The 22,009-nt window shown below is 36.0% G+C and overlaps 1 protein-coding gene across 4 annotated transcripts in view; it reads left to right on the forward strand.

Annotated features, from left to right (window-relative positions):
* dagla (diacylglycerol lipase, alpha) overlaps positions 1 to 22,009 on the forward strand; it is a 38,808-nt gene that overhangs the window by 9,044 nt on the left and 7,755 nt on the right. For 2 of the 4 annotated variants that reach the window (XM_036210095.1, XM_036210096.1), the window contains exons 1-17: positions 7,884 to 8,242; positions 8,346 to 8,557; positions 8,639 to 8,740; positions 8,825 to 8,963; positions 9,398 to 9,485; positions 10,302 to 10,436; positions 10,540 to 10,617; positions 10,770 to 10,894; positions 11,140 to 11,290; positions 15,826 to 15,909; positions 16,333 to 16,410; positions 17,369 to 17,449; positions 17,658 to 17,800; positions 19,452 to 19,520; positions 19,603 to 19,675; positions 20,091 to 20,293; positions 21,842 to 21,968. In XM_036210095.1, coding sequence (XP_036065988.1) covers positions 8,073 to 8,242; positions 8,346 to 8,557; positions 8,639 to 8,740; positions 8,825 to 8,963; positions 9,398 to 9,485; positions 10,302 to 10,436; positions 10,540 to 10,617; positions 10,770 to 10,894; positions 11,140 to 11,290; positions 15,826 to 15,909; positions 16,333 to 16,410; positions 17,369 to 17,449; positions 17,658 to 17,800; positions 19,452 to 19,520; positions 19,603 to 19,675; positions 20,091 to 20,293; positions 21,842 to 21,968 — 2,058 coding nt within the window. In that variant the 5' untranslated portion in view covers positions 7,884 to 8,072. Of the gene's footprint in view, positions 1 to 7,883; positions 8,243 to 8,345; positions 8,558 to 8,638; positions 8,741 to 8,824; positions 8,964 to 9,397; positions 9,486 to 10,301; positions 10,437 to 10,539; positions 10,618 to 10,769; positions 10,895 to 11,139; positions 11,291 to 15,825; positions 15,910 to 16,332; positions 16,411 to 17,368; positions 17,450 to 17,657; positions 17,801 to 19,451; positions 19,521 to 19,602; positions 19,676 to 20,090; positions 20,294 to 21,841; positions 21,969 to 22,009 lie in introns of those variants that run through there. The other 2 variants (XM_024295448.2, XM_036210097.1) reach the window with 2 other exon arrangements.

Raw genomic sequence — 22,009 nt, forward strand, 5'->3', positions numbered from 1 at the left:
GTTTTTAAGAATTATAATTGTGTTGGAATTAGAATACTTTAAATAGATTTGATTAAAAATGTCACCATCAGTCCCCCTTTTTTTGCATGATTTTTTAAATTATTGAAAAGTTCCAAAGCATGCAATGAGCTTTTAGTTTCCACTCACAGTATTTAATCCATAGATAATTAGCAGACTGTTTATACATTATTATATAGAAAGCTATATAGGATTATTGTTGTGGATGCAGACATGGGCGACCCACTCTCTCTTCATTAAAAGATCATTTACTTTGACCTTGTAAGAGCTCTAAATATTTAGTTTATTAGCTGTCAAAGTGCTTGATCGTAGCCAATGTGTTGTGTGACGCCAATTGATTAATAAAGTTAAATGAACCGCGGTCAACCTTAGCTGGTACTGAAACATAATTTTGTGTGACAGTTAGAACTGCAAGTGACAATCAATCAATAATTAAATTGAGAAACATCAATAAACATATGACTGTGTGTTCAAAAATAGTATAAGACTAGCTTCCATGTTATTGATAGTTTATTAGTTATTGCTGTCACAATTTGGGCATAATTTTCAATTTCAGTTTGACTTGGAAAATGAAGAAGTACTACTTGTTGAAATCTCATTTGAGGTCTGCTACTTGTTACAAGATCAACAATTATGGAAAAATTTGGTTTTCTGACCTTAAAAGGTGCATTTTTTAAAATAATTCAGTATGTGTGCATTCCATGTGTTCCTTTTGTGCTCCGTTTGTAAAATAATGCTTTTAAATGCAGTATTAAATGACCTACAGAATATTTTATGGATCTAGATTATTTTTTTAAGACTTGAAACAATGTATTTGGATCACAATAGTTTTATTCTTGTATTCATAGAAGAGAAAATAGTCTACAGGGATATGTAAGCGTTAGTTTTAGAAGTTCACTGCTTTAACAGTCATACACCTCAATGATAGTAGCACGATTTCATCCATCCTTTATAAAATCAGTCTGCAATTTTCTATAAAGTGATAAAGTGAAACACTTTTACTATGACAGTCAGGTTTTAATAATTAATGATCAATAATATTCTATTATCAGTCATGGGCATTACATGTGAAGGCACGATCCATCAGGAGGAGTTTCAAAGACCGTTTTGGACTGTTGCTGTCTTCCATTTTTTTCTGTTCCTTACAGAGAAAGTGCTAAGCAAAGATGGAACTCTACTCTCTGTTCTTGACAAATGCCTTTGGATTGTTGAAAGAGCTCGGGTTTCTGCAAAATCTCGTTATGAACTGCAGTGTCAGTGTAATGTGTTTTGGTTGTGGTGAAGAAAGTAAGTGCATCTGCTAATGTCAACATTACCAACCAAACATTGCCTCTAATGGGCGAACATCCTCCTGATGATAGATGAGAAGGCCCTGCAGGAGGGAATTCGTGTAAACTAATGTGGTATGTTGTAATATGCTTCAGCTACCAGGGGATTAGAATAGTGAAACCTTGTCTGTGATTCAATTCCAGTGAATGGCTGGAAGTACAGATCGCAAGATTGATCATCTGATTAGATTTTTGTGAAGATTCCCATTTTTTTTTAATTTCTTAAAACATTATTGTTCTTTAGCCACATTTACAAAACATTTTTCTAGAAAACTAATAAAGTTTGTTTTTTTAATTTGAGAAGATTTACATTTGTGTTCATTTTATTATCATATAAGAATAAAAATTCATTTTATTTAGGAGTGCCTTTAAAAAAAATGACACTGTTCAGAACTAACATAAACAAGAAAGTAAAACACAAAATTAAATGGTAGCAAGTGTGTTCATTAAAACAACAGAAATATAACATTTAAACAGAACAAACTTATTAAAAAAACTTAAACAGATTACATTTTCTTCAGTCAAATAGAAACATAACTTCTTTTAACACCATTCTCACAATGTGTTTTGAATTTGGATAGGAAAAGGCAAGAAAAAAGGCTTTAGTGTCCTGTAATGTTAGAATTTGTAAATGATCTGGTGAGAGGTTAGAGTGACAGTAGCAGGGTTAACAAAAGCCTCTAACAATTTGTAAGGTCATGCTTTCTCTTTGGTTCCTGAATGCACATGAACATGTGAATCAGTTTTTCTCAGAAACCAACTCTTTACCAAATGAGGAAATAGAAACATTTATCGTTTTTCTGGGAAGATGTAGTTAACAGCACAATGGCAGTTTAAAACGTTTTGCTCTTTTAGTTCTTCTTTAATGGATTATAGTACCCGGTTAATCTGAAGCCTAGATCTGTCAACTATTAAAATGTGTGGTACATCATTAAGAGGACAATCAAACATCCCTCAACTAAATGTGGATTTGGAGCAGTTGACCACTCGCATTAAATCTTTTTTTTTCAAATTCAACAATTTTTCAAACTCCTTCATTCTGTAAAGAACTGCAATTAAAAGTAGAATATCTTTAAATTACTTATTTATTGTTTTAATTTTTATGTCTACCCCCAAAATGTATTTATTGCCTTTTTGTCTGTTAAATAAAGTTAAAAATGAATAGACAACAATGAAAGAAGTAGGTCAATTGCTGTTTATGATTGAGTATTTTACCAAATTATACATATATTTTTCTAAATATATGTGTGTAAAATGATCAACTTTATTGTTGTTCACATATCAGTCTAAGAGACACTCAAAGGAAGTTAGTGTGTTTAAACTTTGGACAGGTGAGATAAACATTTATCTTCTGTTTATTTGATAAAAGAACTTGACCACAGTGAATATTTGTTATTTTTGCCAGTCTTTCCAAATGTAGTCACTTGAGTTTCTTTGTTTATATTTTTATTGTAGTATTTTACTTGTGTTTTAAGCATTCAATAATTGTCCTTTTTTTAAATTTCAGAAAAATACTCAATAAGAATCATTAAGGTTATTATTTATTTATTTAAAAGCTACTACTTTCAGGGGATGCCAAAGTCCTCTGAGTCACTTCCTAACTCATCCCTCTCCATTTATCCAGCCTTTGGACCTGCACATGAAAACAGTGGGAATTGCCCCCATTTTGTAAGGAAATGATGGATGATGAATTTGTTTACACAAATAACCACAGTCCTTCATGACAACATTTTTATTTTACCTTATTTTTTGTTAAACTTTTTTTATAAAACAGTTTTTTTTCCACCTTTGGGTTCTAAAGCCCATACGATACAAGTGACACTATCTGAAATGACCATTCAGAGTCACCACTTTTCCATTTAGTTGCTGCTTCCTAAATTATCCGTTTTTTTTAAGGTCTTCTAAAAGCTCAAACGTGCTGTTAAATTCCTATTTAGGCTATCGGACAAGCATGTTTATTACCGGGTAAGATTCTGATTATCACTATCTGTCCTGTTGTGTATTTGTTGTCAAAGGTCTTCCTGACACAGCCTTGAAGTCCCTCCAACACGTTGGTATAAATGTACATTAAGCCAATTGGTGTCTAGTTTGAGTGTTTCAAAAGTGCTTTTCCGAGAAGAGAGCAAAACTGCTGATTCTGTGCTGTGGAGACTCACCGTAGTAAGTTGTGCTCGTAATAAACCAATTTTCTATTTTTACACACTCACACTTTGCTTCCTTTGTCTCTTTATATAGGCTAATACTAACATTTCCTTGTACATTTTTTTTAAATAGGCTACACAAACAGCTGCATAGCTATTCAAATTGAATATTAGTATTTCCAATGGAAAAGCAAAACAGTTTTTGCGAATATTTTAGAGGAAAATTTGCCACTTGACAAAGTACAAAAACAAGTAAAAATATTAAACTAAAGTTCCTTCTTTAAGACGACTTTGAAACCAAACCAAGTACTTTAGATTCACCTTTTTTGCACATTTGTCAACATATGTTACAAATATGGGATGCTGTTTATTTTCTTTTCTTAAAATGCTACTCAAATGTAACTGTTTATCAAAAACCAAAGTCAAAGAAGCTTTATTGTCATTTTCAACCATATATCGCTGATTCAAGAAAGTAAAGTGAAGCAACTTTCCTTCTGGACTAGAAATGTTACACAAAATAGGAGAAAAGGACAAAGGGCTAAACAAAAAAATAGACTTAGAAAAATTACACTTAAAATTCAAACAATGCGTAGATTATGCTATATAAGTATACTACAAAAGAAAAGAAAAGACAGTGCAAGTGAGGCATGTTTAGTCTGAATTTATGGGCCAGACAAGCCAAAGTTAGATATATGATGATGCCATTCTACTAGTGGAGCATCTTCTGGTAGTAAAGCTAACAACATACCTGCAATACACTTCTGATTATGAAGGAAATGTGTACTTATGCCTTCTAAAATATATTTTTTACCCATTGCCCTAATTCTTTTTTAACCTAAATGATAACTTCTACTCCAGCTCCCTGAGTTGATTTCTGTCACGAGTCTACTAACAAGACGAGTCTCTTTGGCACACATGTTCAGTGTTAAAATCTCAGAGCTGTTTTAATGGTTTTGGAAAACTTCAGTCTTTTCCTGACACGTCATCTCTGGTTGTTTTATTATACTGGACAGTCCATTAAAGAATAAAGTTGTTCCATGCCCAGTCTGCCCTGAGACAGACTGGCGACCTGTCCAGGGTGAACCCGATCGGGTTAGGCTCCGGCAGCCCTGTGACCCCAAAAGGGACCAAACGGTTTAGAAAATGGATGGATGGATTATGCTGTTTCCTGAAGTCCAATTTTTGGACATTTTCTTTGATTCTAAAAAACGTAGGCACACGTTGCAAAAGAAAAGGACACGTTGCTGCTTGTTTTTAAGATTAACGTTTCCTGCCCTTGTTTGTTGGAATGTTAGACTTCTACAACTGAAAGTACAATGTAAACTCCGATGCTCACCGTTGTGCACGGTGAGCCTCACAGGTGCGGTACAACACTGTTTGCCTTTTTGTCGAGCAAACAGAGCAACTGTCTGCCAGTGTTGACTTGTGACTAAATGTGGCCACAGCTTGCTTGAGCAGTTCCAGTTTTCAGTTGTAAAACTGAGATCACGAGACCTCTTTGGAGCGCATCAAAGGTGGAGGCTATTTCACACTCGGCTGACGGAAACATCAATAAAACAATAGCTATAACAGCCATTAATAACCCCCGTTTGGACTGCACATAAAATGCAGCTTCTGTGTTTTGTCACATCTTTAAAATAGCTTAGCCAAAGGGAGGACTTATTTCGTCACAGTTCCCATAAAGCATTTATGAGTTAGTATGCCTGTGGCCCAACAGTCAAATTGGGTAATATATATGATCTATACTTAGTGCTGTACTGTATTATCAAGAGATTTGTGTAAACATGGTGGAAACAGAGTGGTTCTATATTTTTTTTTTGAAGTTCAAATTATGTTTTAAGAGCTGCTTGCAAAGTCTCGATCAGTCGTTATGTTCTTTTTTTAATCTTTAAAATAGTGTGTGCTTTCTAATGCGGGATCTGCCATTGTCTTTGATTATATGTCTTTGTTTATATGTTTTGATATACTTAATATATATTAATTAAATATATATATAGCTCAGTATTTGCCAACAACAATTTTCTTTTTCTAACCAAGTCAGTGGTCTAGAGTTTGTGTTGTTGTCAGATTGGCGAGTTGTGGGTTCAAATCCAGAGTTGGATCACTTAAAAAAGGATGCAATGGTTAACCGCTGGCATCATTGGGTTAGATGGATGTTGTTAAACCACCAAATGGTTTCTAACTGTAGCTCTCTGCTCCTCCAAGGGATGGGTCAAAAACACAGCAGAATTTACATACTCTGCTAATGGGACTAATGGGACTTTATGCAATTATGTCCCTGCAACATTATTGCGCTGGTATCATTGTGCATCTGGAGGAGCTGTTCACAAACAGTTCTGTGCATCACTCGCATTACTAATATTCACACATTGCAAACAGTACTTGGTAGAATTTGGTACATTTTCTGAATATTTTAAAGTCATGCATATTCATTCTCTTGGTTCTATTACGTTTAGGAGTTTTCTGTCTGCTTCTTCATTCTTGTGGATCGTGTTTTTGTCAGGAGAGAGCAAAGAGTTTCTTTCTTGTTCTGGCGTTCATTTGCTCAGTGTCGTCTTCCCGCACGGTTTGTTGTCAGTGTTCTCCCATGGTGTTTACACTTATTTATTGTTGTTTAAACACTTCAGGCATCTATAAATTGTACTGAAAGACGAGTCAAACTGGTGAAGAACAACGTTTATCACTTTAAGTTTTAGGCATCCAAAGGGACAGGATAGCAAAAAAAACTTTGCTTCTCTGTGATGCATGTAATGTGACCCTTTTACTTAAAAATCTGTATTCAAATTTGTGTTTGGAGTAAGGACTTTTTAAAAACAAATTACTGTTAAGTGAAAAAAACTAAAGCAAAATATCTGAGTAAAATCTGCCAGGTTGATATAATTCACAGAAACATGTAATAAAAAATTAACATATTTAATTAAACAGCTTTCTAAAATAACAACAGCAAAGGGTGGATTAAAAAAATTAAATGATCAAAAATGATTGATCATTCTTTCAAAAATTGGTTTATCAAATCCATCAATCAATTTTTCTATTTCCAAGCATGAAATTGATTAGAAAAAAATTTGTTTTTTTATTTGAAATTTTAAAAATCTATTTTGAATGGAATTGGGTGGAATTGTATGATATTGTAAATTAAAATAATTAGTTTTATTTGATAATTTGGCAGTAATACTCAGAAAAAATACACAAAGATTTCCATGTTGCTGCTGAACAATAATAAAATGCATTTACTCTCTCAAAAAGTCCTCTGAGTTGCACAACCTGAAGTTGTCCAGATTGCCACTAGTAGTAGCAACAGGAAATATCTTGATCTTTCAGAATAAAAGTGATCATTTGTCTTTTTCCATACATACAAATGTATATTTGAACCCACATTGCACCCTATAACTATCAAAAAGGGCTATCGTCTAATTCACCCATCTACATTATCCACCCTGAGAGCTCCTACAAGCACAGGCAGCAAATCACACGTGTTTTTGCACATGAAAATGACACACCACTTTCAATTCCCTTCACTCCTCTTCGGGGTCACAGATGGCTTTAATGCTCAAAGCTGTAAACATGGAAGCTAAAGTAGAATTCAGGGTGCTGCACACAGATGGTGTGAAGCTTATAGCCAAATAGATATTAATCTAGACAGGTATTGTTTGAGACAATGTCTTTTTTTTTTTCCTTCCAAAGGTTGTTAAAGTGAATTTATTGGTAAACTGCTCCTGAGAGGCCATGTATTGATCCAAAATTTGACGTCACCTTCATGAGCCAAAAATAGGATGGCACTGCACGCTTGGGACTTCATTAACATGCACGATGAAACATAGAGAAGGTAATGCAGTTCATTTCAGCTGCACTGAGGCTGAAACCGCAAAGCTCCAAAGATATGCATTCAAGTAAACAAGGAAGAGAGGAAATCCAATCTGCTGCATTAATATTTCATCAGATCTGACTCTTTTTTTTAAACAAATTGATTTAAACTCTAAAGTAAAAGCTTTTATTCATGTCCATGTTGTTACGATTCCAGTCATTGAGCAGTTTGACTGATATAAAAACCATCGTTAAAGCCACTCTACTAATGGATTTAGTTGATCACGAAGGTGTTCCCAAATTTACCTTCAACCAGGAAATGATGCATCCCACTGTGTAACTTTAGTACGTAACTGAGTTCTATTGTGGTTGAACACATTTTTAGCACCTTGAGTGATGTAAATATGTTCCGGTTTTGACAGTCAGTGTGAATTGTTTTTAGAGTTTTGCCCTAACTGTGCAGAGCCTCCCTCCTTAGCCTATTTCCCTTCCATCATGACTTTTACACTTTATTTCATTTTAACCTGAAGCCAACCTGACATTTCTCTCAATACTTTTGCTCTTTCTTAAGCAATGTTCATTTCCTTGTTTCTTTCACCTCCTCTAAGCTGTCATCCGTCTCCTCAGTGGATCTCTATTGTTGTAAACCCTTCAACCCTGCAGTAGTTTAAGGGCAAGAACAGGATGTGCCCGACATCATTCTTTTGTTGTTGTGCTTTAAGATGAGATTTTAAGACATTTCTGACAATAACAACAGTTATTAACTAAAATACATGTGGGGATGGAAGTTTCTGTACATTTCCAAAATGATTTGTCAGGAGGTTTTTATTTTTTTTTTCCTCCTCACAGGGCAGTGATGCCTGGAATGGTGATGTTTCGGCGGCGCTGGTCAGTTGGCAGTGATGACCTGGTGTTGCCCGCCCTCTTTCTTTTTTTAATACACTGCATTTGGTGAGTTACCATTTCATCTAGATTTCTGATTTTTTTTTCATTATCAAAATTTTGTGTATAGACATTTTTTGTATTAACTTGTTGTCTTCTTTTTTTGTCTCAGGTTGGTTGTTCTTTCTGTGGTTCTCTTCGGCCTTCCGTATGGCTCAGAACAACCATGCTCTTTGACACTGGTGGATCATGGCCGAGGGTACCTGGGCATCCTGGTCAGCTGCCTTATATGTGAGAGCGCTATCATGTGGCTGAGCATGAGGGGCAGCATTTTGCACACCCAGCCCAGAGAAGCTGTGCAATATGTCATCTATATACGACTAAGTGAGCTCTTTTTTTCCAAATTCTTTTTACTTTTTTCAAATGTTTTTTTAAAATAATCTTTGCCCTTCTTATTTTTTCTAGCCATTCTGTTGGTTGAGCTAGCATATGCTGTAGTAGGAATTGCCTGGCTTGTCCAGTATTATCAGCCGTGCTCCGATGTCACAGCCAAAAACTTGGCATTAGGTAAGTAAAAATGACACCTGCTCTTTTATTTGCTCCTTTTTCTTTCAGGTACAATTTCAAATAATATCTCGACATTCTTTGCAGGCATTGTTGCATGCAACTGGCTGGTGATACTCAGCGTCTGCATCACCCTCATGTGCACCTTTGACCCGACGGGTCGTACGTTTGTAAAGCTGAAAGCAACACGCCGCCGACAGCGCAACCTCACCACATATACTCTCAGGTACTCACAGACACTTTCAATCCTCTTGAAGCGATTAACTCAGTTGTTGTTGGGCCTGCTAGTAAAAGCAGAAGCTGTCCTTAGAGTTCACTCTGACCTCATTTGATTGGTTTACTATAGTGACCTATTTGAGCCCCACCCACTATTTTTAAATTTTACTAAAAATAAGTTAAATTAGTAAAAAATCCAGAACTCTGGAGACATTTAGTGATTTTACAATAAATAAAAAACCTTTATGTTTAAATGTAATTGAGATGTTGCTTTCTGGTGGATTAGCGAGAATTAGATAACAAAAACTATTGAAAAATAAACTTGAATTGATGGGAGTATTTTTGCTTATCGGCTTTGGTTTTGTTGTAGCTCATGAATCAATCACACCTCACCTGCTTCTTAAACAGGTTCACTTGTGGCTAACATTTTTTTTTTCCTTTCAGACATAGATTAGAAGAAGGCCAAGCCAGCAGCTGGAGCAGGAGGCTTAAGTTTTTCATGTGCTGCACAAGAGCCCAGGATACACAATCGGTGAGTCAGAAATTGTTGGAGTCTTTCTTTGCAATCGGACTGAAAAGAGAGAAAACTAAAAGCAATTCATAGAAATCGATCCTGACTTGATTACCCAAGAGTGTGATAAATGGGAATGTTTTGGATTAAATCAATTTATGTGCTTTTTTTAAATGTACTGTTCTCAGTATAGAGAGATTCCAGGTAAAAAATAGCAGTTTTGTTAATTTTTAAACCAGATTATAAAAAATTATTTGAATGGGTTTCAAATGAAAACATTATAGAATTCTTAATAGTGTGTACTCCAGTGAACAAATGTATTCAGAATGTAAATATTATTGTTGTCATGCACTAGTCTTGTAATCAGGGATTGTTGTAGGTGGATTTAACAAGCTTTTTACTTTCCATTGTTGTGGGGTATCAATAATATTGTGATAGAAATACAAAAAAAAATGTCTTTGAAACCACAATTTTTAATTGCCTAATATAATTTCAGTTCATTTGCACAATGTCAACTCACAGGAGAGGTCACTACAAGCTAAAGATAATAATACATTTTATAATAATGTGATCGCTTAGAATATTTTTAATCAAATCTATGTATTTTTTGGTAAAATTTGTAAAATTATCTAAATAAAATAATCTTTAAGAGGCCTATTATTTATTCAAAACAACCTTTTTTTTTGCTTTGAGATGTTAACAAGAAGGATAAAATAGTAAATTATTCAGATTTTCTATCTTTTTTTATAGCTGTTACATTTATGTACCCAGATAAATATTCCACTTTCTTAAATATCCATTTTGTATTTCTATGTTGCTTCAAAACATTACATCTAGGATGCTTATTCGGAAGTGGCGAGCCTTTTTGCAGAGTTCTTCAGAGATCTGGACATTGTGCCCAGCGATATCATAGCTGGCCTGGTGCTCCTGCGCCAGCGACAAAGGGCTAAGAGGTCTGCCATCCTCGACCAGGTATGACTCTGGGAGAAAAAGAGAAGAGGCTGAAAAGATTCAAGCTATTTTGGAGGAAAATACCAGTCAACTATAACAAATGATTCTGTGTTTTTCTCCAAAGGCCAACAATGACATTTTAGCGTTCTTGTCGGGAATTCCTGTCACTCGCAACACTAAATACCTGGATTTGAAGAATTCGGTGAGGATCTCATTAAATTAAGCATGTTTAAAACAGTATATGTTGGAAATGTTCAGCTGAAATGATATCTGACTATATTAGCTCTCTTAGGAACAATTCTAAATCAGTAATGTGTGGGCTGCTGATCTGTATGCTTTTTTTCCCTCTTGCAGACTGAGATGAACATGTACAAAGATGTGTGCTATTACATGCTCTTTGCCATGGCTGCGTACGGCTGGCCCATGTATCTGATGAGGAATCCTGCTTGTGGGTTGTGTCACCTCGCCAGCTCCTGCCCGTGAGCACTCAAACATACACCCGCACACTTTTATCTATTTGGTCTCTGGAGCCTCTTCTGTGCAGATCAAATATCACATGTGTCAACACTTGCCAAGTGGTAATCCACTGAGACATTAGGGATCTAGTTAGCCTCATTTGGTGACAAATACTTTCTCCCATGTTTCACATACCCAGATTTCCTGTACGGAGATGCAAATTCTATTTCATTTACGGTTTGTTTTTGTCTGCTTGTTGTGTTATCAGCTGCACGTCCGTTTCTGGCTCCCGGTTGTCTCAGTCAGTGACCGTGGAGGAGGACAACTGTTGCGGTTGTAATGTTCTTGCTATCCGCAGGCATTTCCTAGACAGGGATCTCAAGCAGGTCCACATTGTCTACACTTCCTGCCATGATGCTGTGAGTAATCCAATCTGATTAACTAGCAGTTTGTGGTGTTTGAGTTGTTATTATAATGATAGGCTTTGAATCTACTCTTCTGTTCGGTTATTTTACACCCAATATAACAATTTTAAGAACTCAAAGAGGCTGTTGTTGTTGCTAACCTATTGTATCCTCATCATGTACTTTAGGACTGACATTATTATTTGTTTTCCTGGCTCTTACAGCTCATACACATTAGAATGTCATCCTTTTTTATTTGAAAAATCTTGGATCATGTCCAAACAATGTTGAGACCAGCTCTTCTCTGATAGGTTAACTTGACTAATCCGACATCAATCAACATTTTTACTCTGTTATCTTTTGTTTTACTTAAAGTTTACACACAGGCAGGGTTGGTTACTTTTTCTTACCACAGACTTTCAGCCGACAATTGAAATACTTCCAAAGCTAGCAGCAACCAAGTGGTAAATCCAACCTCACGGTGCTCATCGTGCTGTCCTCCATGAAGCAATGCAAACACACAAAGCCTCTAAGGCTGATCCAGTGTCTGAAAAGTAAACCATTTTCCTGCTATAAATATCCTTCAAGACCCAGAAAAGAATCAGCCATTCTTCACAGCCAAGAAGACACTTCTTGGGCATTTTGATAAAAATAACAAGTTAGGTTTCACCTCTTTTAGGCAGCACTGCAGAAGTCTTTTTTTTCTAATTTCCTCGGGTAAATGCTGCAGCAACCAACCCTGCTGTGAGCTGCTTTCTCCCCCTTCCACTTCAAGGTCATTTCGGGTAAAGAAACCGTTCCAAAGTCATACTCAAAAAGATGCCACACTCTGATTTTCACCTTTAAAGGGCCTATACCATGATTTTCTTAAGCTTTTCAGAGTAAACTATATCGATAAGTATGATTATATATTACTTTTGGAACATTTAAGAACACAAGATTAATGAAATATGAGTTATTTTTCTTAACTCTTTTTCTATCTAGAAGTAAGACGCCTCGATCTCTGAGGCTCCGCCTTTCGCTCCCTGTGGGTGCCACCCAATTAATGACGTCCTTGGCAGTGTGTTGCCGTTTCTCCCACAAAAACCAACAAATTTTGCAAAGGTGGATGTACATACTGTGTGTCTGCCATCAGCAGCTCCGGCCTTCATAGACAGAATGGTGATGGCTAATGGGTTCATTTGTGGTGAAATTATACCAGATGAACATTTCAGAATTTGTTCAAATGACAAGAACATTGGATTATGTTCTGATTAGCACTGGATGTGAACGCTTCTTTTCTCTTTGAAGCATCATTAATGTCCGTATCAGACATCCCCATTGCTTTTATGCGAATCATTTTCCTGGAGACTTGCGCACCTTTCTGCCTTCCTCAGTAATCCATGTTCAAACCTGTTCTTCAAATTTGTCGCTCGCTTTTTCCACCAGGAAATCCGTTTGTCCCCCTTCTCCAGCCGTCTTCTATCACCTGTCTGCTTGCGCCATTCTCTAATACTTTGAAATCCACCTTAAATGTCGTGCAGATTCCTTACCAGAATATTTTTACCAACGCGCAAAATTTAAACGCTAAATCCAATTAGCGTTTCCTGGCCATTGTGAACGGATCAGAATACAGTTTTAAGGTTCTTTATAGTGAAGAATGAACAATATAATGCACTTAAAAACTCAACAAGTTGAATTTTCAAGGTATGGCCCCTTTAATAGTAAAAGTAAATCTATTTACGCCAATTGATGCGAATGCACATTGAACCACTTCTGCTCCTAACTTGACCCAAATAAGCATCTACTTTAAAGCTAAACACAAGTAATTATTTTGAATTTCATGATTGGAAATAAAACCGCACAACAAAGGGGTTAATTGTCTTATAACGGCACATTCTGGAACCCCCTTAAGCAAAATGAATTGATACACCACAATGATCAGTTCAGTTATGCTTCATTCAATTTAATCTGATTAGTTGAATACGAATACTTTGTTATGAAATGAAGAAGATATTGAGTACTACATTCTGCTGCCTTGTTTGTAGTAAACGTGTGCTGTGAGGCTTCAGTATTTCAGCAGCTGCAGTTAGTAAACAAGAATGACCCACTGGTGGTCTTGTAGTTGGTTATAAATGTGCCCCAGGCTGGTAAGTAAATAGTAAATAGACTTCATTTGTACTGTGCCTTTCGACTCTCAGTGCAATATTTCAATTAAAGCCACACTCATTCATTCACTGACACACACAGGCCTTCAAGCAGCATTCTGGTGTGCCTTCAGCTTTTTCCTCCTCCTCACTTTAACATACATCCTTATTCACTGTCACATAACTTTAAATTCTGTTTTAGGTCCAGATCACACTGTAAATTAATTTTTTGAGGAAAAAAGTACAAAACTAATAGCCCCATGACATTTGTCTGTTTTAGAAGCTTTTCTGTGGCACTTACAATTGGATCTTTTTTTTTTTTTTATCTCATCTGTTTTAATTGGAAAATAATGTAAAAGTTTTGTTTTTTTATTATTTCTTAACCTCCATAGACTTTTTCCTGTAATTTAGAAGCTGTCAGAAATACATGGAAGTGCTGGGCATATATGCTGAACTTTTTCAAGGAGACAAAAGTAACAGTTTGATTTATTGTAGATGTGGGCCATTATTGCCACAGTCTCTGACTCATTTGTCTTTGGGTCTTCCTGACACAACCCTGCGCTTGCCACCACTGATTTGCAAAGTGGAGCGTTCCTCTGTGAGGTTAACTGATGCTGCCTCCAACTATAAATACACTGACTCCTGACTGTGAATCGAGCCAAGTTGAGAAATGTTTGATGACAGAGTCAGCAGAGTTGCTCTTGTTGCTGGGCTGTGAGTCAAATCACTGGTTCTTTCACACAACTGCTGTAGATTTATAATGCTGTTTTAGTGTGTATAAAGACTGTGGGGAAACATGCTTGTGTCGTCAAACTTGTGTAAAAGTGAAGGCAATGTAGTTTTTATTGCACTTCAGGTGGACACAGGCTATTTGAAGAAATGCATGAACTTTGACGGCATGAATAAATAATAGTAATTAAAGATAAATAGCATACGATCCAACATGAAATTATAAGAGTGCCTCATTAAAAAAATAAGAAGGCAATAGAAAATACTAATAATTTGAGTTTGGCTTCAATATAGAAACATTTGATGAAGCTGCTTCCATCAAAACACCTGAAAGCAGCTTCACCTCTGTGGTTCTGACTGAGTTCTACTAGCTGATTGCTTTCAGCAGATCTCTGTCTTGGGTTTTAAACCACCAAAGTATCTGATAGTTATGTGGGTCCCACACCATTAAGTGATTTATAAACCAGCAGCAGTGTGAGGTCTTGAGAACAGGAATGATGTGGTCCGGTCTTCTGGTTCTGGTTCTGGTTCATAGAAATGGGCAACCAGAGATGGTCCCACAGCTGCATTAAACAACATGGTCTGGAAAACAATATTGTCTCGTAAAGTCCTAAAGCTGTGCTAATCAACAAATTGGTTCAGCAAGCTCTTATCGCGTATAATTAGAATAATTGATTGACATTAAAAACAAGAATTTAACTTTAACAGTTTTTTTTTTAATTTGGGATAGGAAATACAATATCACACATCTCACGATTTGTTCAGGAAAAAAAAGAGATTTAACAAGACTTCCTTTAAAAAATCAGTGAAGTGTAATATGTACCAAGTAAGAGTAGTAAAATAAGTATTTTAACCTAAATCAGCTATCCAGCCATTACTGCAATTCCCAATAATTGAAGCCAGTGGTATCCAATTGTACATTTGTTTTTAATAACGTCATATTCTTCTGCACACTAAGCCTTAAAGGACAATGGTTCAGTTCCTCAATTGCCAACTCCACAAGTTTCCGTATTCTTGGGCAAAAATGTCAAGCCTCAAGAGATTTCAAGAACTAGACAAGGAAGTATCTTTAAGTGTGTGCCAAGCTGTAAAATAAATACTTTTGAATGTTGGGTCTGAGGCTGCAGTGCACTTAACCTAGAACGAGTTGACTCTGACTTATTTTGTGGCTCATTTGTAAATTGCTTTAGATAAAAGCATCCGGCTAATGGCTCAATGTAAATACAGATTTCCACACATATTCTGTGAAATGCTTGAAAGCTGTTTACGATAAAGAGTGATCTGTGCATGGGTCAATTTGGCTTGCAGTGTAGAGCACTCTGACTGGTCATAAACACAAATAAAGTGTTACATGACTTCATGCAATTTTGATTGATTAAAAAACTGCATTTAAATCAAAATACAAATGCTTAAAAAATGTAAAAATACTGCTGTTGCTTAACAAAATTGATCATATTTATAGTATATATACTATACTTATCAATGTTATCAGAATTTAATATATTCCAGTAATGTTGTTTAGGTTGATGTACATACAAAAACCATCTACACATAACTTTAAAAATCACATCCTGTCTTGCTTTTAGACTTTTAAAGAGTTTTTATAAAAACTGTTTTTATATCACAAATTCATCCTTCTTTATACTTCAAATGACGCACTACTCTTCTTTTTTTTTCATTTCTATTGTCACACAGGTTTACGAAACTCCATTTTTTGTGGCAGTGGACCACGCAAAGAAGAAAGTTGTTATCAGTATTCGAGGAACCCTTTCACCAAAGGTAAACTGCATTTTTTGTCAGTTTTAAATCATAATTTCAATGTAACCAGAAAATCTTAGTTGACCCTACTCTAACCAGTGCCTCCAAACACCAACTCCTCCAGAGCAGGTGAAGTTGTCATGGTTCAGAACAGTGTTCTCAAACTCCTACACCCTTCACGTTAAGAGTGTGAGCGTGACTTACAGCTCCGAGTGAAATGTCCCGTTCTTTTTATTCAATGTAAGCACTGAGAAGGATCATTTGCAACTAAATTTGAACCCACAGTTAGTTTGGTTTTCCAGAAAAAACATAACAAAATTTAAATGGAGGCCTGCTAAGAATTTTAGATTTAGCTGTCTGTCTGTTTGGGTCTTTCTTGCTTTATTTATCTCTTTAAATTTGACTAGTTATGAAAATTTTCCATGCTTATTTTTTGTGTTTCAGGATGCCTTGACTGATCTGACAGGAGACTCTGAACGTTTGCCTGTGGAGGAGCAGCATGGCACCTGGCTTGGCCACAAGGTCTGATGCAGACCTACATTCAATAGTCTCTCTGTGTTACAGCCTGGTCACTTTAAACATGTCAAAGATTTTTAAGTTCCACTCCGATCATCTTTTGAGATATTTGCCTTGCCTTGTGTCTGCTCCAGATTTACAACGATTTGAAAAAAGAAACACTCAGAAATCCAGTTTTGAGCTTAACTTTTTAAATGTCCTCCATCATGAGATAATGCCACTAGAACATGTTAAAAATAGTGGTGTCAAATGAGCACATTAATCGGGATTAATTAATTACAGACAAATTGACGCTTCATTTAAATTTTTTTATTCATCATGTTAATCTAATTTTTAACCTATAACTAGTGTTGTGTTCTCAGTTATGAAAAACAAAGGTTCACTGGTTTACTTGCATGAACGCCTCTCAGATTTCTCCCAGTACAAGTCTCGTCTCTCTGACATCATTAATGTGCGACTTTGTAGTTCAAATGACACAAACAAGCCCACGACACCACAACCGTGATGTTATTGTATGGAATAAAGCCAGACGAGTGTTTATCATTAATTAATGGGGCATATGGAAGGCTAATTGTAGAGGATGGTAAACTGTGCAGTGAGGTTTGTCGACATGTGCTTTAGTATTAATATAACTTTGTGGTCAAAGAGTTTCTATTGTTTTTTTGTTTGTGGACCTGATGTTTTGTTCTTGTGTTTTTTATTGTCTGTTATGTTAATATCACAAGTTTAAATGGAAATATCTCAAAATTAGGCTTTTTTTATTGCGATTAAAAATAGATTAATTTGATTAATTATTTACAAGTCACGATTAATTAATCGCACACAAAAAATAATGACATGATGTGTTAGAAACACCAAAAACACAGTTTAATCCGCTAGTAGTAGTGAAATCTTTTATGTGAATGTTTTAAAAAATGTTGGTTTGAATGACTATACTCCATCCGCTTTGTGTCCCTTATTTCAGGGCATGGTTTACTCAGCTGAATATATTAAGAAGAAACTGGAGCAGGAAATGATCCTGTCACAGGCCTTTGGAAGAGACCTGGTAAGTGGATCAGCATGCTTGTCAAAGAGGAGCTGCCTCAGCAGCCGTCCTTGTTTTGGATCGTTGAGAATTTGTGTTAACATAATCCTAGTGCAATACTAGAAAGCTTTAATCTTTAACATGAGTGTAATTGTCCATACAGAAGTGTCTAATCTGTGATTATGGAATTGTTCTATAATGCGTTTGGCACTGTCATTGCCTCTCACAGAGCAAGGGCACCATGCACTATGAGCTGGTGATAGTTGGACATTCCCTTGGTGCCGGCACTGCTGCTATCCTCTCCTTCTTGCTGAGACCTCAGTACCCCAACCTTCACTGCTACTCTTACTCTCCACCTGGGGGCCTTCTTAGGTGAGTCAAACTGTGGGAAACAAACGTTTTCTGCATACTTAATAAATCAGTTAAAATCCAAAAAGTAAACTATATCTTATGCAGAGATGTCATTTATGTGGTAAACTCATAAAAAAGGTGGTAAATAGTGAGTACTTGTATAGCACCTTCTTAACCCTGATTAGGGCCCAAAGTGCTTTAGGTGCTGACCAAACCCAATGACATTTACCCAATGACACTTTGACAGCAAGACGGGAACTGAACCTGCAACCGTCCCATCATGTCGACTGATCTTCCTTTGCATCAAAGCCACCAAAACTTGACTATTTCAATGAAGAACACAGTTTTTTTTATGTAGAACTCTTTATTTTCAAGAAAGAAGATATTTTTCATTATAGTTTTGGTTTTAGTATGAATGAACCTAAACACAACTTCAACAACTATTTTGACCTCACAAACAGCTTTTTGTCTCTTCTCATTGACATTATAAAGTAAACATGTTTGTATATTTTTTTTGGTTAGCTATTATATTTTTGGTCACCATATTTAATGTATAGCTTGGATGGGACAGGAATAAAGTTTGCAATATTTGACCCATCCCCTGGGGGAGTGGTGAGCTGCAGACACAGCCGCACTCAGGAGCTATTTGGTAGTTTAACCCCCCCATTCCAACCCCCTAATGCTGAGTGTCAAGCAGGGGGGTACTAGGTACTAGGTATTTAGAGTCTTTGGTATGAGTCACCCGGGATTTGAACTCTTAACCTTCCAGTCTCAGGGCAGACACTTTACCACAAGGCCACTGAACTGTTTTTTCCATACACCATTTTAAAATGTTACTAAGTCACTAATTTATTTTAAGATTTAAGGAAATTAAAAGATTTGGAATATTTCCAGTAGAAATAAAATAATTGTATTTTAACTAAAATCTGTTACTTTTTTATGAATAACAGCCGTTTTTCATGTGAGAATTGCAATACATTGGCTGCAAATTATTATGCTAAACTATGCTGTTTTTTAACATCAATCTATGCACACTGACAGCGCTTGATGTTGCATCAGAAGCTCCAAATACATTACTGTTGGTGGCATTTCGAGACTCTCGGACACCTTTTTAATGCCACATCCTGAGTGAGAACCAGTAATCTGCAGCGACATTTGAGTTTCTCAGATCAAATAACCATACTTATCATCTTTTTCATCATCAAAGCTTATCAGCCAGGCATTTTTTTTTCCTTCAACACTATTTCATTTTCTGTGAACTTAAAACTGCCTATCATCTCTAATACACATCCGAGGCTTTTATTCAGGCGCCGTGTTCAGAACCCTTGATCGTGTTTCTTTTGCCGTCTGTGTCATCATGCGTTATGCCTTTCTGTCTATATACAAAATTTGTAAAAAGTGAAGCTACTTTTGAAACTGAGTGACCTTTTACGCAAAAATAATGTGAATCAAATATCTGCTCATAGAATTTTGCATTTGGACCCCATAAAGTAAAATTAGAGTGCTGTATCATAACAGCAACTATGTGAAAATAATTGAATTAGCTAAAACTATAATACTAAATATATTTCCTGTTGATGTTTAAAAGGCACCCCTACCAAAAATGTTGAATGTGGTCATAAATACAGATTTACTTTCCTGAATGTTTTCCTAACATTTTCTCATTCTTCAGTGAGGATGCCATGGAGTACTCAAAGGAGTTCGTCACAGCTGTGGTATTAGGAAAAGATCTAGTACCAAGGTACCTTTTGTTTTTTTGCTACTGTATTTTGTTAGTTTGACTCGTGTGCAGTGTTATGACCTTGACTTGTGGTTCCTTACAGGCTTGGTTTGTCACAACTGGAAGGTTTCCGAAGGCACCTCCTGGAAGTCCTGCAGAAAAGTAACAAGCCGAAGGTAAAGGCATCCCTTTCTGTACCAGAAGATGGTCAGACTGCCTGTAACATTACAAAGGCTGGTGGCCTTCCTGTGATTTGGTGCAGTCTTTTTTTATACAAATAAAAATCCCAGTTTATTACAAATAGTAAAGATAAACTGTGGCGCATCACAAATTATTTTTGTTTCTTCATAATCTTGTTTTTCTCATCCTCTAACTTCTGTAATCCTTATTTGATTTGGGTACAGATAAAAAATACTTGCTTTTAATCAAAATGTAAGCATAACTTGAATATACCTCCTTTTTTGGTACCTTTTCTACAGAAATCTGACTTAACTGTTCACATAAACACTAACTGTGCATTTCATTGAAATGTTCGGAGAACAGTTTTGATAATCACCACCAACACCTTTGCTGGACTTTTCTTGAAAACAGTGGAGGATCATTGCAGGAGGCACCAAGTGCATCCCCAAATCTGAGCTTCCAGTGGAGGATGATGATCCTCAGCCTGCACCCCCACCCAACAGTCGTCTGTGGCTTCATCCCAGTGACCTCAGCATCGCCCTGTCTGCCTCCACTCCTCTCTACCCCCCTGGAAAGATCATCCACGTGGTGCACAACCATCCACCAGAGACCTGGTAAAATGAATGTTATTCACCTTTATAGCTGAATTTGGAAATTGAGAATTAACAGCATCACGGGACAGTTTAGCTACAACAAAAATTCTGGAAATTACAAGTAATAAGGTATTGAGTGATGCACAAGCAATAACTAAAATGTAGAGTGGAGTTGTTGCATTTTCATCTGTACCTTGCTACAAACCTCTACATTTATTTATATATTAAAAAAAGCAAGATCATTTTGTTTTCCTTTTCTTATTATCCTTATTACATTTTTACTATATCTTTAATAGGATATGGTCATGGTTTTATTTCCATAAAACACAGCGATAGGTAGTTCCTACTAAGTTTTAGAACATTTTATATTTTTAAAAAACCTTGATATAATTTAGGAAACTCTAACTTATTTGCAATATTTGATAATGAGCTGTATATCATTTTCAGAAAATTACTTTTTAAATAAAATATTTGTGTAAAAGAGCCTACTGTCATTTAGTTAAACTATCATTTACTTTGTGGGAGGATATTAAAAAATCACAATTAAACAACATTCAAAAAAATCTGCTCATTCATAACATATTTTTTTTATTTTTCAATTAAGGCTGTGTGGAGTGTATGTTTTGTTTCTTCTTTTTTGAGTCATGCATCCCCTATTAGGATGGAATATTACAGCCATTTTACAAGCAATTTATTTTTTTTAATTGGGACTTTAAAGTCTTAAAAATACGTGAAAAAAAGTTGCAACTGTTAAATTGTGAGAATAAAGTCACATATTTATGACTTTAAAACTCAGAGGTTACATTTTTGACTTTTTTCTTGTAATTTTATGTGGTTTAAAGTCATAAATGTATTGCTTTAAAAGTTGTAATACAAAAGTCATAATTTTACAAGAAAAAACACCAATGCTGTGTGTTCATCTGAGCCGTGCTTATTAAAGGTGAAAGACATGGAGCCTTTTGTGAAGCTTTATTTCTGGATAGGTTTCAAAAATAAAGAAATTCTGAACTTTTTGACGACTCAAAATCAAATTATTATTATTTGTTGGTAGCTGTTTTGGTAATTCAGAGTTTCATATGTAAAAGAAGGAGCTCAGAGACACGTGTTTGCAGGACCATGATTTTATTTTTGCCTTTATCATTCCCTTACCCAGAAGTCCATTTGTCATCTTATGTCATTTAACTGTCGTGCACACAAAGAAGGGGAATGAGAAGTGTTATATGGAAGCATCACACAGACTTGGAGGAGATCTCATCTTTCATAGAGGAAGAAATGATTGCTGCAGGGATATCGATGGCTTCATCAATGGGAACTGCAGAGATCCTGCAAGCCACCCATCAATGAATAAAACATTAAAAAACATCAATCAAACAAAAGAGCTTCCAAACATTTTCATCGTTATCAATAAACATTCAGTTCAAATCCAAGACGGTTTGACCAAAATGAGTTTAGTCGGTCTGCTGCTGCACATAATGTACACTTACTGGACTGTATGCTCACTTTGACTGTAAATGTTTGAGAAAAATGTGTACACAGAGTTGTATGACTTGACTGTCTCTGCTTCTTTAGCTGTGGACAGGAGGAACCGACTTACTCGGCTCTGTGGGGAGACAACAAGGCCTTCAACGAGGTCATCATATCGCCCGCCATGCTGAATGAGCACATGCCCCACATGGTGATGAAGGGCCTAAATAAGGTCAGCTTCATTTGTCTTCTTCTGTACATTGCTGAGGGTGG

This window comes from Oryzias melastigma, linkage group LG3 (genome assembly GCF_002922805.2).
Source record: "Oryzias melastigma strain HK-1 linkage group LG3, ASM292280v2, whole genome shotgun sequence".
NCBI classification, from domain to species: Eukaryota; Metazoa; Chordata; class Actinopteri; order Beloniformes; family Adrianichthyidae; genus Oryzias; species Oryzias melastigma.